The sequence below is a fragment of the Salvia splendens genome, chromosome 1, assembly GCF_004379255.2.
Source record: "Salvia splendens isolate huo1 chromosome 1, SspV2, whole genome shotgun sequence".
Classification (NCBI taxonomy): Eukaryota; Viridiplantae; Streptophyta; class Magnoliopsida; order Lamiales; family Lamiaceae; genus Salvia; species Salvia splendens.
The window spans coordinates 8872714-8889849 of record NC_056032.1 but is presented as its reverse complement, the minus strand read 5'-3'; the positions used below and the strand labels follow the sequence as shown (position 1 = coordinate 8889849).

Genomic DNA, 17136 nt, shown 5'->3' with positions numbered 1-17136 from the left:
TGGAAACAAAACTCCTGTATAGTCATACCCCGTGATGAAGCTTTTAGAAATCCATTCGTTTCCTCATGGTCTAACAAAACCCCTTCCACTCCAACTTGATCACATTTAGGTAGTCGATCAATTGTAGTATTTGGACAAGATTCTACTGCTTCATCATTATCAACGGCAATTAATTCCATTGAGTCATACCCAAAATTGGAGTGGCACGATAGAGATATCGAGGCTGGTGGAGGTGGGCTAGCAACGACAACAGGCAGCGAGCTTCTAGATGGATCGTGATGGAGATCGGCTGGGGCGGCGGTCATCATCTGAGGTAGGGGACACGATACCGGCTTCGTGTCCATGACGCTGGTTGTAGGGTCTGGTGGAGGTCGTATCGCGGCGTGTGGATCACCCAGGCAACGTTTACGTGAAGCCAAGTCAGCCACCGTTAGGCTCGGTTTAGACTCTGCCGTCACTGGATCACGTGGCATGTCGAGAGGCTCCATATGGCCGACATCATTAGTCGTTGGGAGACATTGCCAATCCGGTTGATCGGGAGGTTGCGGGTATAACAACGGCGGTTGATCATAGGTCGAAGAACTCTGCTGCGTGCGCACCCATGGCGGGTCCCAGCAAGTGGGCTGTCTGAGCGCGGTGTGGCGTGGCTGCTGAGGCAGTTGATAAGGCTGAGAGTATCCCTGCTGCGTGCACAACCTTGGCGGGTCCCAACAAGAGGGCGGTGGTGGCGAGTACGAATTTGGCTCGTAGGACGATGGTTGCCGATACGCAGTTTCCTGGCGCAGCCATGGCGGGTCCCAGGAAGTGGGTTGACGGGCTTGGTAGGGATGGTGTTGTGGGTGGAGTCTCCCATCCTGTGGATATGGATATGATGGTTGCTGATCTAAGAGCATGCGCAGCGGTGGCGTCCGTCGCCACCGCCGTCCGCGCCGCTGGCACGGACACCATCCGCCGCCGCTGCACTCGCGCCGCTGGCACGGCACTGCTCGATGTATCGAGCACGTCCGTGCCAGCGGACGCACACGTGGCGCGCTCCCATTCGTCAACGGCATAGCCGTTGTGTTTAAACTTTTTTTATTTTTTTTAAAAAAATCGGTATTTAATTATAAATAATGATAAAAAATAAAAATAAAATTCAAATTCCAAAAATATGGCCGTTTTTTCCCATTTTTCTGAATTTTTTTGATTTTTTTTTTATTTTTTTCCCAAAATCATCTATAAATACACACATTCATCACTCATTTATCACATCAATTCACCAAGGGCGGCTAGCTTCTACGACGAGGACGAAGCCGGAAGCTCAACAGCGAGGTCTCCCCCACGCCGAGGCGAGCATACGACGGTTGGCCAGAGGATCGAGACAAGACACACAATGCGCGATACTCGAATCCACAATCAACTACAAGAAGACCTAATCAACCACATATGGGCGAAATTCGGCAACGAGTAGTGTTTTTTTTTATTTTTAGGATTTTAATTATGTAATTTTTCATTTTTAGGATTTTAATTATGTAATGTTTAATTTTATTTGTCATTTGTAATATTTATTGTGGTTTTTAAATGAATTTTAATATTATTGAAATGTTATTGTTTAATTGAATTTTAAATTAATTGTGCTCGTCCTTGCGGAAGAGCACAGTTGTGGGTGTTGTGCTCTTGCCAGAAAGCAGGCATGAATAGTATCGCCCGGGCCCACAACCGTGCCTCGGGCAAGAGCACGGTTGTGGATGCTCTAACGCTCTGCACGGATGGAGCAGAGGTTGAGATACGACGGGCTGCCATGGGTGGTAATCCGCCTGCCGGAGTTGATATCCGGTGTAGCTGTACGACATGTAGACAGCGATTCGGAGGAAGAGATCACGATGAAAGCACCAATTGTTAAGGATGAAGTTCCTTAACTCGTAGATTTTGCGTCAAACGACGCGGGAGCTTTTTCCCGTCGATCAATCCGGCGTCAAAATTAGGGTTTTGTGCGTTTTGCACGTTTGAAAGAAAAGAGAGTAAGAGAAAATAAAATAGATGGATAATTGATATTTCTTGAATGAATGGGAAGAATACAATGCCTCCTATTTATAAGACTACCCTGACTTAGAGAACAAGAAAATAAAGATCCTAATAATATATGGGAAATATATGCTGAATCAATATTAAACTAAATAAGAGAGATTTGAGGATATTCGTAGAGATATTCTCGTATCAAAGTGCAGCTTAATTGGTAACACACTCCCATTCAATAGGTTAAGGGTTTGAAATTTGAAACATCATATGTTAAATGCATAACAACTATTGATCTTATAAAAGCAATACTTTCCATTGACCATAAACGACTATTGATCTTTTAAAAGCAATACTTTCCATTGATCATAACAATAATTTTTATTCACAAAAATAATATAGAATAATTTTTATTCAAAATGATAGTATTATATATTAAAATAATATATTTTATTAGTAAGAAGAATAACTCTTTTTAGTAAAAAACATTAACTTTTACTCAAAAGAATTATAATTTTAGTCATATGGAGTAATTTTAATGTATAAAAGTAATAGAGTTACTTTTATAAATAAAATAGTAAATTATATTTTCAAGAGCAATCAATTTTAATTTTATATATTAAAAATTATATGAGATCTTTCTCGTACAACATATGTGTATTTTGAAAATTATTATTTAATTAATAAATTTTATACAGTTATTAAAGAATAAAAAAAGTCAAATTGTCGCACCATTTCATAAATTATAATTAAGATGTTAAATAGTCTAACTAAAACTAAAACTATGGATACATTAAATACTAGCTAATTTAATTTTCATAATCTATGCTATCTTTCTAAAATAACATTAGGCTATATAAGTCAAAATATAAATTATACTTATGGCAAAGTGACCTAAGGTGGCATAGAGACATTATGTCTCTAAATCACTACCCTCAGTAATAATAGCTAATAAAATCGAATAAATATACATCCTATTTTTCCATGGTAGGCATGTTAAACATGTTGTTTTGAGTCTTGAGATCCTATCTTCTAAGCAATATGATTGTGTACGATCAAAACATTTTCACATGTTACACATTAACTATCTTATAAAAGTCAGCTTGAGATTTAAATATCTCTATTATACAAAATATTTGATCGTAATTATCAAGAGTTGGATAAATATATAATCTTTTTGAATAAGAATTATAAATTTAAATTAATTTTTATAGTATGATTATCTATATTTTAAATAACATTAAAGTATAGTACTCCCTCCGTCCCATTAAAAATGACTCACTTTCATTTTTAGATTATCCCAATCAAGATGACCATTTACTAAAATTGGAAACACATTTTATCTCTACTTTATTTCCTCCTTTTACTTTACTCTCTCCACCTAATCTACAAAATAAAGCTGCAATCTCGTGTCATCAAAGGAAGGGGTCATCTTTCTTGGGACGTACTAGTTAAGACATAATTAGAGAAAAAAAATATAAGGGCATAGAAATATTAAAAATTGATAAGTGGAGCCACGACGTCGTTTGATTGCTAAGTTTCCAGTTATTATTTAATTAATTTTATGCCCTTTTCCAGGAAAAGTGGAGTATTTATAGTTGCAGGCTGGCATTAAAGAAATCAAATTACAGAAAGAAAGAGGGAGGGAGAGAGACAGAGGTTTATACTAGTTTGGTCGTCTGTATCTGTATTCTTTTAGCTGCACTCTCTCTAACCTCTTGAGAGGAAAGATTGTGGCTGACGTTATCATTCTCCGACGTATATATACATACTCACACACAAATAATCTTGTACACTACTACTATTCACAGAGCAAGATTTATTTAGAAGATCAAACGCCAACAAAATTCGATAATGGATGCTTTGTGGTTCAAGGCGGGGATCCACGCCATGGCGGCGCCTCCGATCGCCGCCGCCGATCTCCGCCTCAGCTATAGGCCGTCGATCTCCGCGGTGCAGCCGAAGAATTCGCCCTGGGGATTCACTTTCCGGCACCCCCTCAGATCTCTATGGCCCGGCGGAAAAAACCGGTGCGAACCGGCAATCGCCGTCGACGACGCCGTTTTGGTGGAGGAGAGGGATGGCGTCGGAGAAATCGAAGAGGAGGAGCGGAATGGGAATAGGAATTGGGTTTTTAAGATTTTGCATGTGAGGTCTCTGTGGAAGGAGGAGGAAAAACACAGTGATCTGGTCGAGGAGTTGGGGGTGAAATTGGAAGAAGATGGCAAAAATTGCGGTGGAGAGAATGAAGGCTGCGATGTTTGCTGCTACCACGATGATGATGACGAAGAAAAGAAGGAATTTGATAGAGAATCGTTCTCGAAATTGCTGCGAAAGGTGCCTCTTGCTGAAGCTAGATTTTATTCGCAGATGTCTTATTTGGGGAGTTTGGCTTATTCAATATCCCAAATTAAGGTATATCTGTTACTTATTTGTTATGTATCTATCAATGTAGGATGGTGATTGAATTGTATGATGACTATTTCATGAAGCAGCAGTTTTGGGGATTTTGGGCTAATCTTGATCTTCTTTATTGAGTTAGTCTTGATTCTTGAGGCTTTCTCCAGTAGAAATTAGGGTTGTAGAGTTTTATAGCTTTGTGATAATTAAGTGTTTTATTGTTGATAATTGTGACGTACTTATATCATAGATTGAATCCTAGCTCTGTTTTTTGTTCGAGTTGTTGATTCATAGTTGAGTTCCGTCGTGCTGATTGGTTTCTGTGGAATGGTGTTGCAGCCAGGACATCTGCTGAGACACCACGGACTACGGCTTGTGACTTCATCGTTGGAGAAAAAGGAACAAGCGATGAGAATCGAGAAAGAGAAGATGTCAGCTGAAGAGAGGCAAAGAGAACTAAAGACTGCATCTGAAGCTCAGGATGACGAATCCGATGGAACAGAGAGTGGAGATGTTGGTGAGGCGAAGGCTGATGGAATAAGACTGTATGCTGCCTATCAAATTGCAGCCACTGCGGCTTCCTATCTGCACTCACACACCAGAAGCATTCTCCGGTTGAAATCATCCAAATCGGCAGTGAATGACGAGGACTTGGCTGAGGAAAGCATGAATGAGGATGTGGCCTCGTTGATGGCAACCACAGACTCAGTCACTGCAGTTGTTGCTGCAAAGGAGGAAATAAAGCAGGCCGTTGCAGATGATCTCAACTCCACGAAATCCTCACCTTGTGAGTGGTTAGTTTGTGATGATGATCAAAATGCCACGAGATTCTTTATCATACAGGTAGGGGTGTGATGCTGTCCTTGGTTTATCCACGGTGTGACTAGCTTGTTATATGTTAATGTTGCTAACTTGAACTCTCCAAACCTGTCGTTTTCAGGGGTCGGAGTCGCTGGCTTCGTGGAAAGCTAATCTATTGTTTGAGCCTATTCAGTTTGAGGTATTTATACATAAACTAACCATATCGCAAAATTTCTCTTATAATTTCTAGTTGTTGGCCTTCAAAGGTATATGATGATGTCTGAGAATTTGCTTTATAGTAAGCCCTTAGTTATAATCACTGTTCATCGATGTGTGTTTCGTGACATTGAAAATCTGATGCATTGCGTCTTTTTAGGGTCTGGACGTACTCGTGCACAGAGGTATCTACGAGGCAGCAAAAGGGATTTATGAGCAAATGCTGCCTGAAATCCGCGAGCATCTCAAATCTCACGGTGCACATGCCAGATTCCATTTCTCAGGTCACTCACTCGGTGGAAGTCTGTCGTTGCTAGTAAATCTCATGTTGCTGATAAGGGGCGAAGTGCCCCGTTCTTCTTTACTTCCTGTGATAACTTTTGGGTCACCGTCAATCATGTGTGGTGGGGATCGCATGCTGCGCAATCTGGGGCTGCCTCGCCATCATGTCAAATCGATCACGATGCACCGGGACATCGTTCCACGAGCGTTCTCATGCAACTACCCCAACCATGTTGCTGAATTTCTCAAGGCTGTGAATAAGAACTTCCGCAATCTTTCATGCCTCAACAAACAGGTATATATATATGCACGAACTACTGTTTAAGAGCATTTTAATCGATACACGAACAATGTTGATCCATTTTGATGATGAAACTAACTTGTCTTCACATTTTCCATCAACAGAAGGTGTTATACACTCCAATGGGGGATTTCTTGATTCTCCAACCAGACGACAAATTCTCACCCAGCCACGACCTCCTCCCCTCGGGCAGCGGCCTCTATCTGCTGACCTGTCGGGAAGCAGACGATGATGAAGAAACAGAGAAGCAGATCCAAGCTGCACAGGCCGTATTCTTGAACTCACCTCACCCTCTCGAGATCCTGAGCGACCGTGCTGCATACGGCTCCGGTGGCTCCATCCAACGAGACCACAACATGAACTCTTACTACAAATCTGTCAGGAACGTCATCCAGCTTGAGCTGAAACGCATCAGGAAGGTGAGGAGAGAGCGCCGCAGGAAAGCCTGGTGGCCGCTCGTTGCACCAGGAGGGATAAATGCCGGCATCATAGTTACTAGGCCGAGCAGCATGGTCAGGCAGGGGCAGTTGAACTTCTCCGGCATCGTTCATACTGGCGGGAGTCGTTGAAACGGTTTAGTCGGTTAGTTGCTTCTCAACACATGCATCGGCTGGTGGTGTTCTTGTTTCCTGCTAGATTATTGATATTGGGAGCCTTTAGTTTGGTCAATTTTAATTGATCGAAAACACCTTTTACAAACTTTTGGTGATGATTTTTCACAAGGGTTTGCAATAATAATAGAAGTAGATGATTTTTTATTCAATTTATCAATAGAAGGGCAATAATTTGGTTTGCAGTTGGGAAATTGCAGACGTGATGGAAATCTACACGGTTATTGGTCTTATATATATGAATATCTATTTATGTATATGTACTTCGATTTGGATGACTTTGTTGTGTTAATTTACATTAGCATTTATGATAGTGTATTGGCTCGAATTTTGAATGAAGTAAGATATCACATGCAATTGTTAAAATATGGGAGAGAAAGAGAAACATTATGAGGTTGTCACATAGGGCATTGTCATGACCAATTTGCTACGAATAAAAAAAACATTAATATTGAACAACATGCCTTTTTATATGAAATTGAGTTGAAGTATATGGGAAAAAGAGAACTGAAGTACAAGATAGAAACACACAAAAAGTGGTTAACGTGATGGTTAATGACGATTTTGTAATTAGTAAATAGTACTATTATTTTGAGTTTTACCAATATTTATTGATTGAAATATTCCGAACGATAAAAAGGCTCGTCAAAACATCGATATCAATGTTTGCAGGCAAAATACACGTTTAAGGTTTCACTGACAATATCGCTACATGCAACAGAAACTTACAAAAAAATAGTTGTCTACCTAAATAAATTTCAACCTCACAGTTGTAACACTGTTTCTCAATGACATCTAATTTGAATGGCAATAGAATGTTGCTGCAATTTCCAAACTTGACGTGAGAAATGTGTCTATTAAATGGACTATTTAAATACTTCCAAGAAAATAAATTCTTACCTAACTATAGGAAAATTTCAGTCATTTTATTTTGGGCCGGTCATGATATAAAAAAAGAAGACACGGAGCGAAAGTAAGAGCATCCCCATCCATTCTCTTTGGGCCCGGACTCACTTTTATTTATTTTTTACTCATTGCTCTTTGGCAAGAACACAATACCCACATACATGCTCTTTCGCAAGGACATGCTTAAAGGTCCCTACATTCTATTATTCAATTTAAATAAAAACATTTCCACAATATTAAAATGAATTAAAAATACCCAAAGTACTATTACTAATTACTAAAAAATTAAAAATTACATAATTAAAATCCTAAAAATTAAAAATTTCATAATTAAAGTCCTAAAAATTAAAAATTACATAATTAAATTCATAAAATTAAAAAAACCACTACTCGTGGCCGAATTTCTCTCAAATGGATGATGAATGTGTGGATTTATAGATGATTTTGGGATTAAATTTTTTTAAAAAAATTTCAAAAAAACGGTAATAAAACGGCTATATTTTTGGGAATCCGAAAAAATATATATTTTTAAAATTTTTGGTATTATTTTCGATTTTAAAAAAAATAAAAATACCAACGGCCAATAGAAACGCGCCACGTCGCCCTGCTCAGCGACACGAACGTGCTCGATTCATCGAGCAGAGCCATGTCGTTGGCAAGAGCACAACGGCGGACAGGGGCATGTCGTGCCGATGGCACAGACACCGTCCTTCCCCACAAGCACCGATGCGGATGCTCTAATAGAGACACCTCAAATTCACTATGCACCAGCGAACTTAAAAACTGAGCAAACATATTTCTAATGTTGGTTGCATGTCATCTACAACCCATTCTTTAAAATCAATTTATTCAGTACACTATTTATAGCTCATAAGCTCCACCACTTTTTTTTTTATCAAGAAACATCACCCACAATCCATCATTCCTTCACTTAAAACATGTTTTGATCATATCCTCATTTATTGAGAGCATCTGCAGCGCTGGCTCGTTGCCATCTCGATCTCGTCTCGCCGAGACGAGCAAGCATCGAGCCAATGCTGCAAACATCAGTCGCGTCGCGTTGGCCACGTGGCGAGCTCCTGTGCGGCCGTGACGCCCACTCGCCGGCCCGCGAGCGGGCGTCGTTTATATCCGTTGAAAAAAGTATTTTTTTAAAATTTCGAAAAAATCAAAAAATTTTAAAAAAAAAATCCCCCCAAAAATACTAGCCGGTTTTCCCAATATTTTAATTTTTTCTATTTTTTTAAGCCCTCAATCACTTCTATAAATATCAAATCATTCCCACAAATTATCCACCATAAAAAAACTCTCTATTCTCACTCAAACACTCTACATTCTTCATCTCAAAACATTATTCTTCTCCCAAATTGAATCCATTCATGGATCCATTTAAGCAAATGAGTCGAATGATGGAAGAATCGCTAGAAGCAGATCGACGTAGGGAGGAGGAGGAAGCCGCGGCGCGTCAAAAGCGACCCCGAAAATACATCCATCATGACCGAGAGGAAACTGCCGCAAGGTTGGTACGTGACCGAGGGGAAGCCACCTCGCAGTGGAGTGCATCATTCTTCGCAAAAGAGAATGTGTGTTCAGGCAAGGACACGTGATTCTATCGCCCACGCCCAACTCCAGGAGGATCTAATGGAGCACATTTAGGCAAATTTTGGCAACCGTTAGACGATCACCGCATCACTTTACATGATTATGCAGATTTCAATAAATTGTAATATTAGGATTTCAATTATCTATTTTTCGTATTTTCGGATGTTGTAATTTTCATGATTTTTAATGATTTTATGAATTATTAGTATTAATTTAATATTTCAATGAAATATTAATTGAATTTGTTGGAAACAAAAATAAAAAAATGAAATTGAATGAATAGTTAAGGGATGAGATTGTTAAAAGATGGAGGGTTGCAGGTGTTGTCTCTTAGTTAAAAGATGAGATGAAAAGTGCAGTGAGACCCATGAATAGTTAAAGGATGAGACGGTATTGAGAGAGGGATGTGGATGACATGATTCATCACAAAAATCTCAACTTCCAATATCAACCATAAAGCAACATATTGTCAAAACAAATAGTACTATTAATATAAAACAAGAAAATTTATGCACTTGTAATATTACCCAATTCCGCATCCATCATCACCAAAAACACACAATCTAATGCGATAGGGTAGATAATAAGTTAAAAATTGTGTGATCTTATTTATGATTTTTGTTTATCTATCTTCCCTACCAAACTGCTCCTAATAGATTTAAACATATCGGCTTCACCAATTCAACACTCACAAGTCACACCAACAGCAAAGCATTTTTTTCCCCTAATGAAATGGATATGCAGCATATTTACAGATTGAGTTTACCAGCTAAATACCACGAGTGGAGGGCAAGACTACCAAATGCGAAGATATTAGCAAGAGAAGATAATCCATGGATCATACCAAATTTCTTGTTCATGGCAGCAAGCTTCGGACTTTTCTTTGCAACTTCTTGGTTCTTCGTCCAACCAACTTCTTCCCCAATATTTACTTCTCTCTCAATCTTGTGCCTTTGTTTCATCATCTGCTTGCACCACAAATGAAATCACATTCAACATGCTGGTAGCTACACTAACCAGAAGATGCACGATATAATGATGCCTAGTGCTTTCCTATCATATTGTTCACATCAATAAAATAAAACTATAGCTAAATGAATCACAAATTTCAACTTTCTTCACATGAAGCAGCAGAGCAACAGCCAACAGCACCGAAGGGGAATTAAAATATATTAAAAAAAATCCATTCCCTCCGACAATGCCTTCTCCTTGTGGTTACAAATATGCAACTAGAATGCTAGATATAACAAACACATTTGAGGTCACGACTCTAATTGTTGGAGAAGATCACGAAGATCACGGAGGATATTCTCCAAATTACCGAAGATGTGGGAGAATTATATTCTACCAAATATAGGAGATACCAAATCAATGTAATTAATTGTCTTCTTCCTTGTATAGTCTACCCTAATCCTATATATGAGTGCCTAATGTAAAATACATAAATAAATGAATAAGAGAAATCCTTCTTTACCGATCCCGTTCACCATTTGACACCTTCAGCAGAAAATTTCACAAATACAAAAATCATGAACACAATCCAAATACCCCAGATTCTCGATTCTGAATCACTCCTTGAATACATATCAGAGCTGATTGCTCAATACAAAGAACTAAGTCGGTCTGCTGGTTCTGTAAAAGGAGAACCGAAGATTGAGTTTTATGACAAGGACAAGAAGAAGAGGAGTGAACCTGAAGATGCCACACCAGACATAGTTGGTGAGCCAGAAGTTGAAACTGAACCAGCCACCGAACAAGAGCAGCAGCTGCCGCCGCTAGGAGAGAGCCAGCGGCTGCCTAAGCCGGGAAGGAACTTACCACCGCTGTCTCACGTCGCCAACCGCCGTCTTATGCCGAAGTAGTATCCGATTCCGGCACCAAACCTTCACCACCTCCGGCCGACGACTGGTGGGGAGCAGGGAGAGAAATAGGCAGAAAGATCCCAAAAATTCTTCCCCTATCTTCATCGATTAGCAGAGCTTTCGAATTGAAAAAAATGTCAGGATTCACACAGGATTGGGAGCCGGTAGTCATCCGCAAGAGGGCGCCGACCTCCGCTGCTCGCAAGGATGAGAAAGCCGTCAACGCCGCCCGCCGGGCCGGAGCTGAGATCGAAACCGTCAGAAAGGCAACTGCGGGGTCGAACAGAGCTGCTTCCAGCAGTACCTCGTTGAATACCAGGAAGCTTGGTGAAGATACAGAAAATCTTACTCATGAAAAGGTTCCGATTGAATTAAAGAAGGATGGACAACCACGAAATCAGAATGGAAATCGTGGGGGAACGACCGGTCGTGCACCAGCGGTGAATCTGGAGGGGCCCAACCGACACTTTCGACGCCCGGGGAGCCGGCAATTTTGCCGGAAGGGAAGGAGCGGCGCCGAACTCAGGAGGTAACAGGTTTGGTTTTAAACCATACCCTAGGATCTCTCCTAAATTATGCCAGCCTCCCCGAAATTATGCCCAATTAAAAACTCAACCCCATTCTTTGAAGGGAAAACCCCCAGACTACTTGAAATTAGCTTTTGACCCTCCTTTTGATAGAAATTCAGATATTAGCCCTCATATAGGTGATTTTGTGTCAAAAAAACCGTTTGCTCCCTTAGAAAAGATTTCTGATGCATTTTATGTAAATAAAAAGGCTAATATGACGAAGGGTTGAATTTTTTATTGTGGGGCCACAGATACTATGACCCCAGATAGGAATGATTTTATTAATATGAGTAAGATTACCAAGACTTATATTAAGACAACTAGTGGGGAATTGATCACTGTTGAAGGATCTGGCACTGTAGAAATATCTCCTACATTGCGTCTCAAGAACTGTTTATATGTTCCAACTTTATCTCAGCGATTGATGTCTATCAGTCACGTTACAAGAGAATTGAATTGTACTCTCCTGATGCACCCAAATTTCTGCATTTTACAGGATATTCGGACGAAGAGGATACTTGGGCGTGGCACTGAGAATTGTGGACTCTACTACGTGGACGAGATAGCTCAAACTGGTAGTGCGATGCTGGCTCACGGGTCCACGAAACAAGAGGTTTGGCTGTGGCACCAAAGACTAGGACATCCTTCCCCTTGTTACTTTAAACTTTGGCTAAAAGCCACCGACAGTTGTTTAAACTCTTAAACACTCGTGTGCAATCTATTTTTTCTTTGGTACATTCTGATGTGTGGGGTCCTGCACCGTTTACTGGAGGGAATGGCTTTCGATACTTCATTAGATTTGTTGATGATTGCACTAGGATGACTTGGATCTATTTCATGAAACATAAGTCTGAAGTTATGGATAAGTTTGTCTTGTTTTCTAAAATGGTTCAAACCCAATTTCATACTTCAATCAAAACTCTTCGATCCGATAATGGGAGGGAATTTATTAATGGTCCTATGACAATTTTTCCAAGAAAAGGGAATGGTCCATCAAACTTCTTGTGCTTATACATCTGAACAAAATGGGGTAGCCGAACGGAAAAATAGGACAATTCTGGAAATAGCCTGAGCCCTAATGATTGAATCCAAAGTCCCTCAACATTTTTGGCCAGAAGCCATAACTACATCCGTCTACCTCATGAATCGCCTACCTACGAAAATCCTAAACAAAAAGACCCCACTTGATATCCTATCATCTCTGTCTAAAATTCCCCAACACTTGAACTTTCAACCCAAGATCTTCGGTTGCACGGTCTATGTTCATATTGCCAAACAAGAGAGAACCAAATTATCCCCATGTGCTACCAAATGTGTCTTCGTTGGGTACGGGGTAAACCAAAAGGGCTATCGATGCTTTGATCCCAGCACCAAAAAGATCATCACTACCATGAATTGTAATTTCTTAGAGACCGAATTTTTCTACCACACCCACCTTAGTTTAGTAGTCAGGGGGAGAATGAGTCAGATAATTCTGTGGACTATCTAAGTTGGGTTGTGTCACTTCCAAATTCTTCGATTGAGGACCTAACAGAACCAGTTGTCACTACCGCCGAGCATGTCTTGTCAAGCGAGTCTTCTCAACCGCGATCACTCGATCCTTCTCCGCCGATATCCGAGGTAATTACTAACGGAACATCCATACGGTTGATACTGACCCGGCAAATGCAGAAACATCGGAAGAAGACAACACAGTTGACAGTGACACTGGGAGATATGTTCTTCCTCCCCGTAGCACAAGAGGAATTCCACCAAAGAGATATTCCCCGGAAAAGATTGGGAAGAAAAGCAGGTACGGAGTGGCGAATTTTGTGCAAGGAAATCTGGCAAAAATGGCAAGAGTATTCGAAGCTGCCCTATATGACGAAGAAGAGATTCTGCAGTCAGCCGAGGAGGCAATGAAGCATAAACACTGGAGAGATGCCATGCTTACTGAGATGCAAGCACTAAAGAGGAATAACACGTGGGTCAAAGATAAGTTGCCCAATGGAGTCAGAACTGTTGGTTGTAGATGGGTGTTTACAATAAAGAGAAGGTCATACGGCACAATAGAGAGATATAAAGCCAGACTCGTGGCAAAGAGATACACCCAAACCTATGGCGTCGACTACGCTGAAACTTTTTCGCCCGTGGCAAAAATTAACACTGTAAGGGTTCTATTCTCGATCGATGCCAACGAGGATTAGCCACTTCATCAATTTGATGTGACAAATGCCTTTCTACATGGGGAATTGCCGAAACCAGTCTTTATGGACCCCCCGCCTGGGTTCACTGACGAGTTCCAAGGAGGAGAAGTGGGTAGACTACAGAAGACCCTATATGGACTGAAACAGTCCCCGAGAGCCTGGTTTGGGAGGTTCACAGAGGTGATAAAAAAGTATGGGTACAAGCAAAGCAATTCTGACCATACGTTGTTTATAAAGCAAAGAGAGGATAAAATCACGTGTCTGATTATATATGTGGATGACATGATTCTTACCGGGGATGACACCAAAGAAATGACGGAGTTGAGGAAAAATCTATTCAGCGAATTCGAAATGAAAGATTTGGGGCCGTTGAAGTATTTTTTGGGTATAGAAGTACTGCGATCAAGGAAGGGAATCTTTATAAATCAGAAGAAATATGTGCTGGATTTACTTGCTGAAGTTGGGATGATAGATTGTAAACCCGCAGATACTCCAATGGTACAAAACCACGGACTGCGGATGAAGAAAGAAGCAAAGCAGGCTGACAGAGGGAAATACCAACAATTGGTCGGGAAGTTGATTTATCTATCACATACAAGACCAGATATTGCTTATGTTGATGATTGTTCGATATTTGAAGGGTACCATCGAACACGGGCTCCTGTTTGAGAAACATGGGCACCTACAGATACATGGATTTACTGATGCTGATTGGACCGGAAACCCAAATGATAGGAAGTCAACAGCAGGGTACTTCACCTTTGTGGGAGGTAACCTTGTGACATGGAGAAGCAAGAAACAAAATATGGTGGCACTTTCTAGCACGGAAGCAGAGTTTCGCGGTAATAAGAGTGGACTGACTGAGCTACTATGGCTGCGGAAGCTTATGAGGGAGTTAGAACTCTTTTCGTCTCAAACGTGCAAGCTATTCTGTGATAATAAGGCGGCGATAAGCATTTCTGAAAATCCAGTTCAACATGATCGTACAAAACATGTGGAAGTTGATAGGCACTTCATAAAGACAACATTGAAGCTAAGATCGTTGAGATGCCTTATGTCAAGTCCGAAGATCAGCTGGCGGACATATTGACAAAGGCAGTGAACTCGAAGTCCTTTCGAGAAGTATTGTGCAAGTTAAGTATCGGAAATCCCATTACTTGACTTGAGGGGGAGTGTTGGAGAAGATCACGAAGATCACGGAGGATATTCTCCAAATTACTGAAGATGTGGGAGAATTATATACTACCAAATATAGGAGATACCAAATCAATGTAATTAATTATCTTTTTCCTTGTATAGTCTGCCATAATCCTATATATGAGTGCCTAATGTAAAATACATAAATAAATGAATAAGAGAAATCCTTCTTTACCGATCATGTTCACCATTTGACACTAATCATACTCACTATCAAAGAAACAACAGAAACCTGAGACATGAACAAAATCAGAAAGCAAAAAGGTCAATCAAGTCCAGTAATTGCAATTCTTGCACTAATCATATACTCCCCCGTGGCTAGATGCAACTAGAATCCTAGATATAATAAACATGTTTAAGGTCTTGAGTCCAATCATATACTACATCACTATCAAAAGAAACATTGGAAACTTGAGACATAAACAAAATCACAAATAAAAAAGGTCAATCAAGTCTAGCAAAGCAAATTGCAAACAGTCCTAGAAGCTAATTGTTTGTACCTCAATGGTCATGGGCGTAAAAATAACAAGATTGCTCAGGTTGAAAGCAAAGGCAGCAAGAAGGAATCCGAGCTGGTATTTCTCAGTCGACCCCGACGTCTTCCATGGGTGCAAGTATCCAAAAGACCCTACTGCCACTGCACAGCACACTCCCACCATGGAAAAGTATGCTGGAAACATCTTACTCTGCAAGTTGCCAAACTGATGCCTAGGCAGATTCCTTACAAAAAAGATAAAACCAAAAATTGAGTTTTATAGGAATAATTTCACAAGCATTAGTCAAGAGTATAACTCATTTCTAAGTTAATAACATATAATTCCACTCGCCAATTTCACCCCATGCTGACAATCAACCATTAAAACTAATTGGATTCTCTTACCAAATAGAGAGATGCATAATCAACATAATACCAAAAGCTATATGCATTATCCTTAGCATAATTGATAATCCTACATAACAACATGTGCAAGACTATATTCGCAAATGAGTGGCGTATATATACTACACACACTCAAGAGATTAAAATTACTTTCAATTACTACACCGTTTCAATGAACAAAAACAAGGCGTAGCAGTTAAAAATTTCTAAAACAAGAGCGCATACGTTCTGAAATCAGCTACCAAAATGAATTCATATTGCTATAAATAGCATCAATTAACAACGAACAAACGGTTATTTGACTCTTTCCGAATGAGAAAAAGCAAAATAAAGAAAAGCAGAGTAGTTACTTGAACATGATGATGCCGCCGATGAAGGTAACCCAGAGAGCGGCGCCCCAGGCGGTGGAGAAGCAGAGCAGGTGCGCCAATTTCAGCGAGGAGAGGAGCAACTGCGAGTGCTGGCCGTCCGATTTAGATCCGAAGGTTTCTGGCGAGAAAACTACGCCGATCGCCAAAAACGCCACCACCGTGAGAAATCTAGTCAGCCACGCCATCTTTAACCGGTTGACTGAATCAGAATTCAGGTAAAAATGAAGTGTAATCTGCAGCTGCTCACTACTGATTGGAAATTATTCACCTTCCTCTCTATAGAAACCTCACCATTCTAGTCTGGATTCCTGAATGAATAAGAAACCGGCTTTAATTGACTGGATTGCCCTTTCGATTTACTCCAATTTTCTTTTCACGGTTTAGAATCTACAGCGTTTGTCGAGGGCTAAATCGACACATTAAATTAATAGAGCGCCGCTCTTCGTCTTTTGCTACTCCATTCGTCCCATAAAAATATAAATATATGATACGGTATAAGAATTAAGATAAAATTGATAAAGTAAGTGAAACAACTGGAAAAATAGTATTAGTGGATATTGTGACCACATTATTATTAATATTTTAATGGTCATATAAGTTGTAAATAACTTGTGTATATCGATAATAATTGAGATAACTTTCCATAAAAAAATATCTATATTTTTATGAGACGGACAAAAATAAAGAGTCGCATATTTTTACTTAACAGAAGGAAATATTTAGTGTTTGTTGCATCAATTAATAATTTCATTTCATTTGGTAATTTTTTCGTGTATTGTTACTTTTTTTAGAAATACTATTCTTTCCGTCCATAAAAAATATAAACATTTAATTTGACCCAAATTTTAATACTCTCTCCATTTCATTCTATATGTCCATATTTTTTAGTCGCACGGGATTTTATGGTGAAGTAAGCAGAGAAAAAAAAGTAGTTCAATATTTTACTGAGGATAGAGG

The 17136-nt window shown here is 39.9% G+C and overlaps 1 protein-coding gene and 1 pseudogene across 1 annotated transcript; one reads left to right on the top strand and one right to left on the bottom strand.

Moving 5' to 3' along the window:
- The first annotated feature begins 3641 nt into the window (after positions 1-3641).
- LOC121795325 lies at positions 3642-6869 on the top strand (annotated as a pseudogene).
- A 2829-nt stretch (positions 6870-9698) lies between these two features.
- Positions 9699-16487, bottom strand: LOC121740883 (transmembrane protein 205-like). The gene is made up of 3 exons (XM_042133536.1): positions 16159-16487; positions 15429-15648; positions 9699-10079 (listed from the first exon to the last, which is right to left on the bottom strand). The coding sequence occupies exons 1-3, from the start codon at positions 16362-16364 to the stop codon at positions 9864-9866; spliced, it is 642 nt and encodes a 213-aa protein (XP_041989470.1). The 5' UTR covers positions 16365-16487; the 3' UTR covers positions 9699-9863.
- Positions 16488-17136: the final 649 nt, after the last annotated feature.

What these genes read in the sequence shown, in the direction of transcription:
- LOC121740883 (XM_042133536.1), bottom strand. Translation starts at nt 16,364, where the DNA reads ATGGCGTGGCTGACTAGATTTCTCACGGTGGTGGCGTTTTTGGCGATC. An exon ending in GGCGGCATCATCATGTTCAA is followed by an intron (nt 15,649 to 16,158) that starts GTAACTACTCTG and finishes CTTTTTTGTAAG; the next exon opens with GAATCTGCCTAGGCATCAGT. An exon ending in TTACGCCCATGACCATTGAG is followed by an intron (nt 10,080 to 15,428) that starts GTACAAACAATT and finishes TGGTGCAAGCAG; the next exon opens with ATGATGAAACAAAGGCACAA.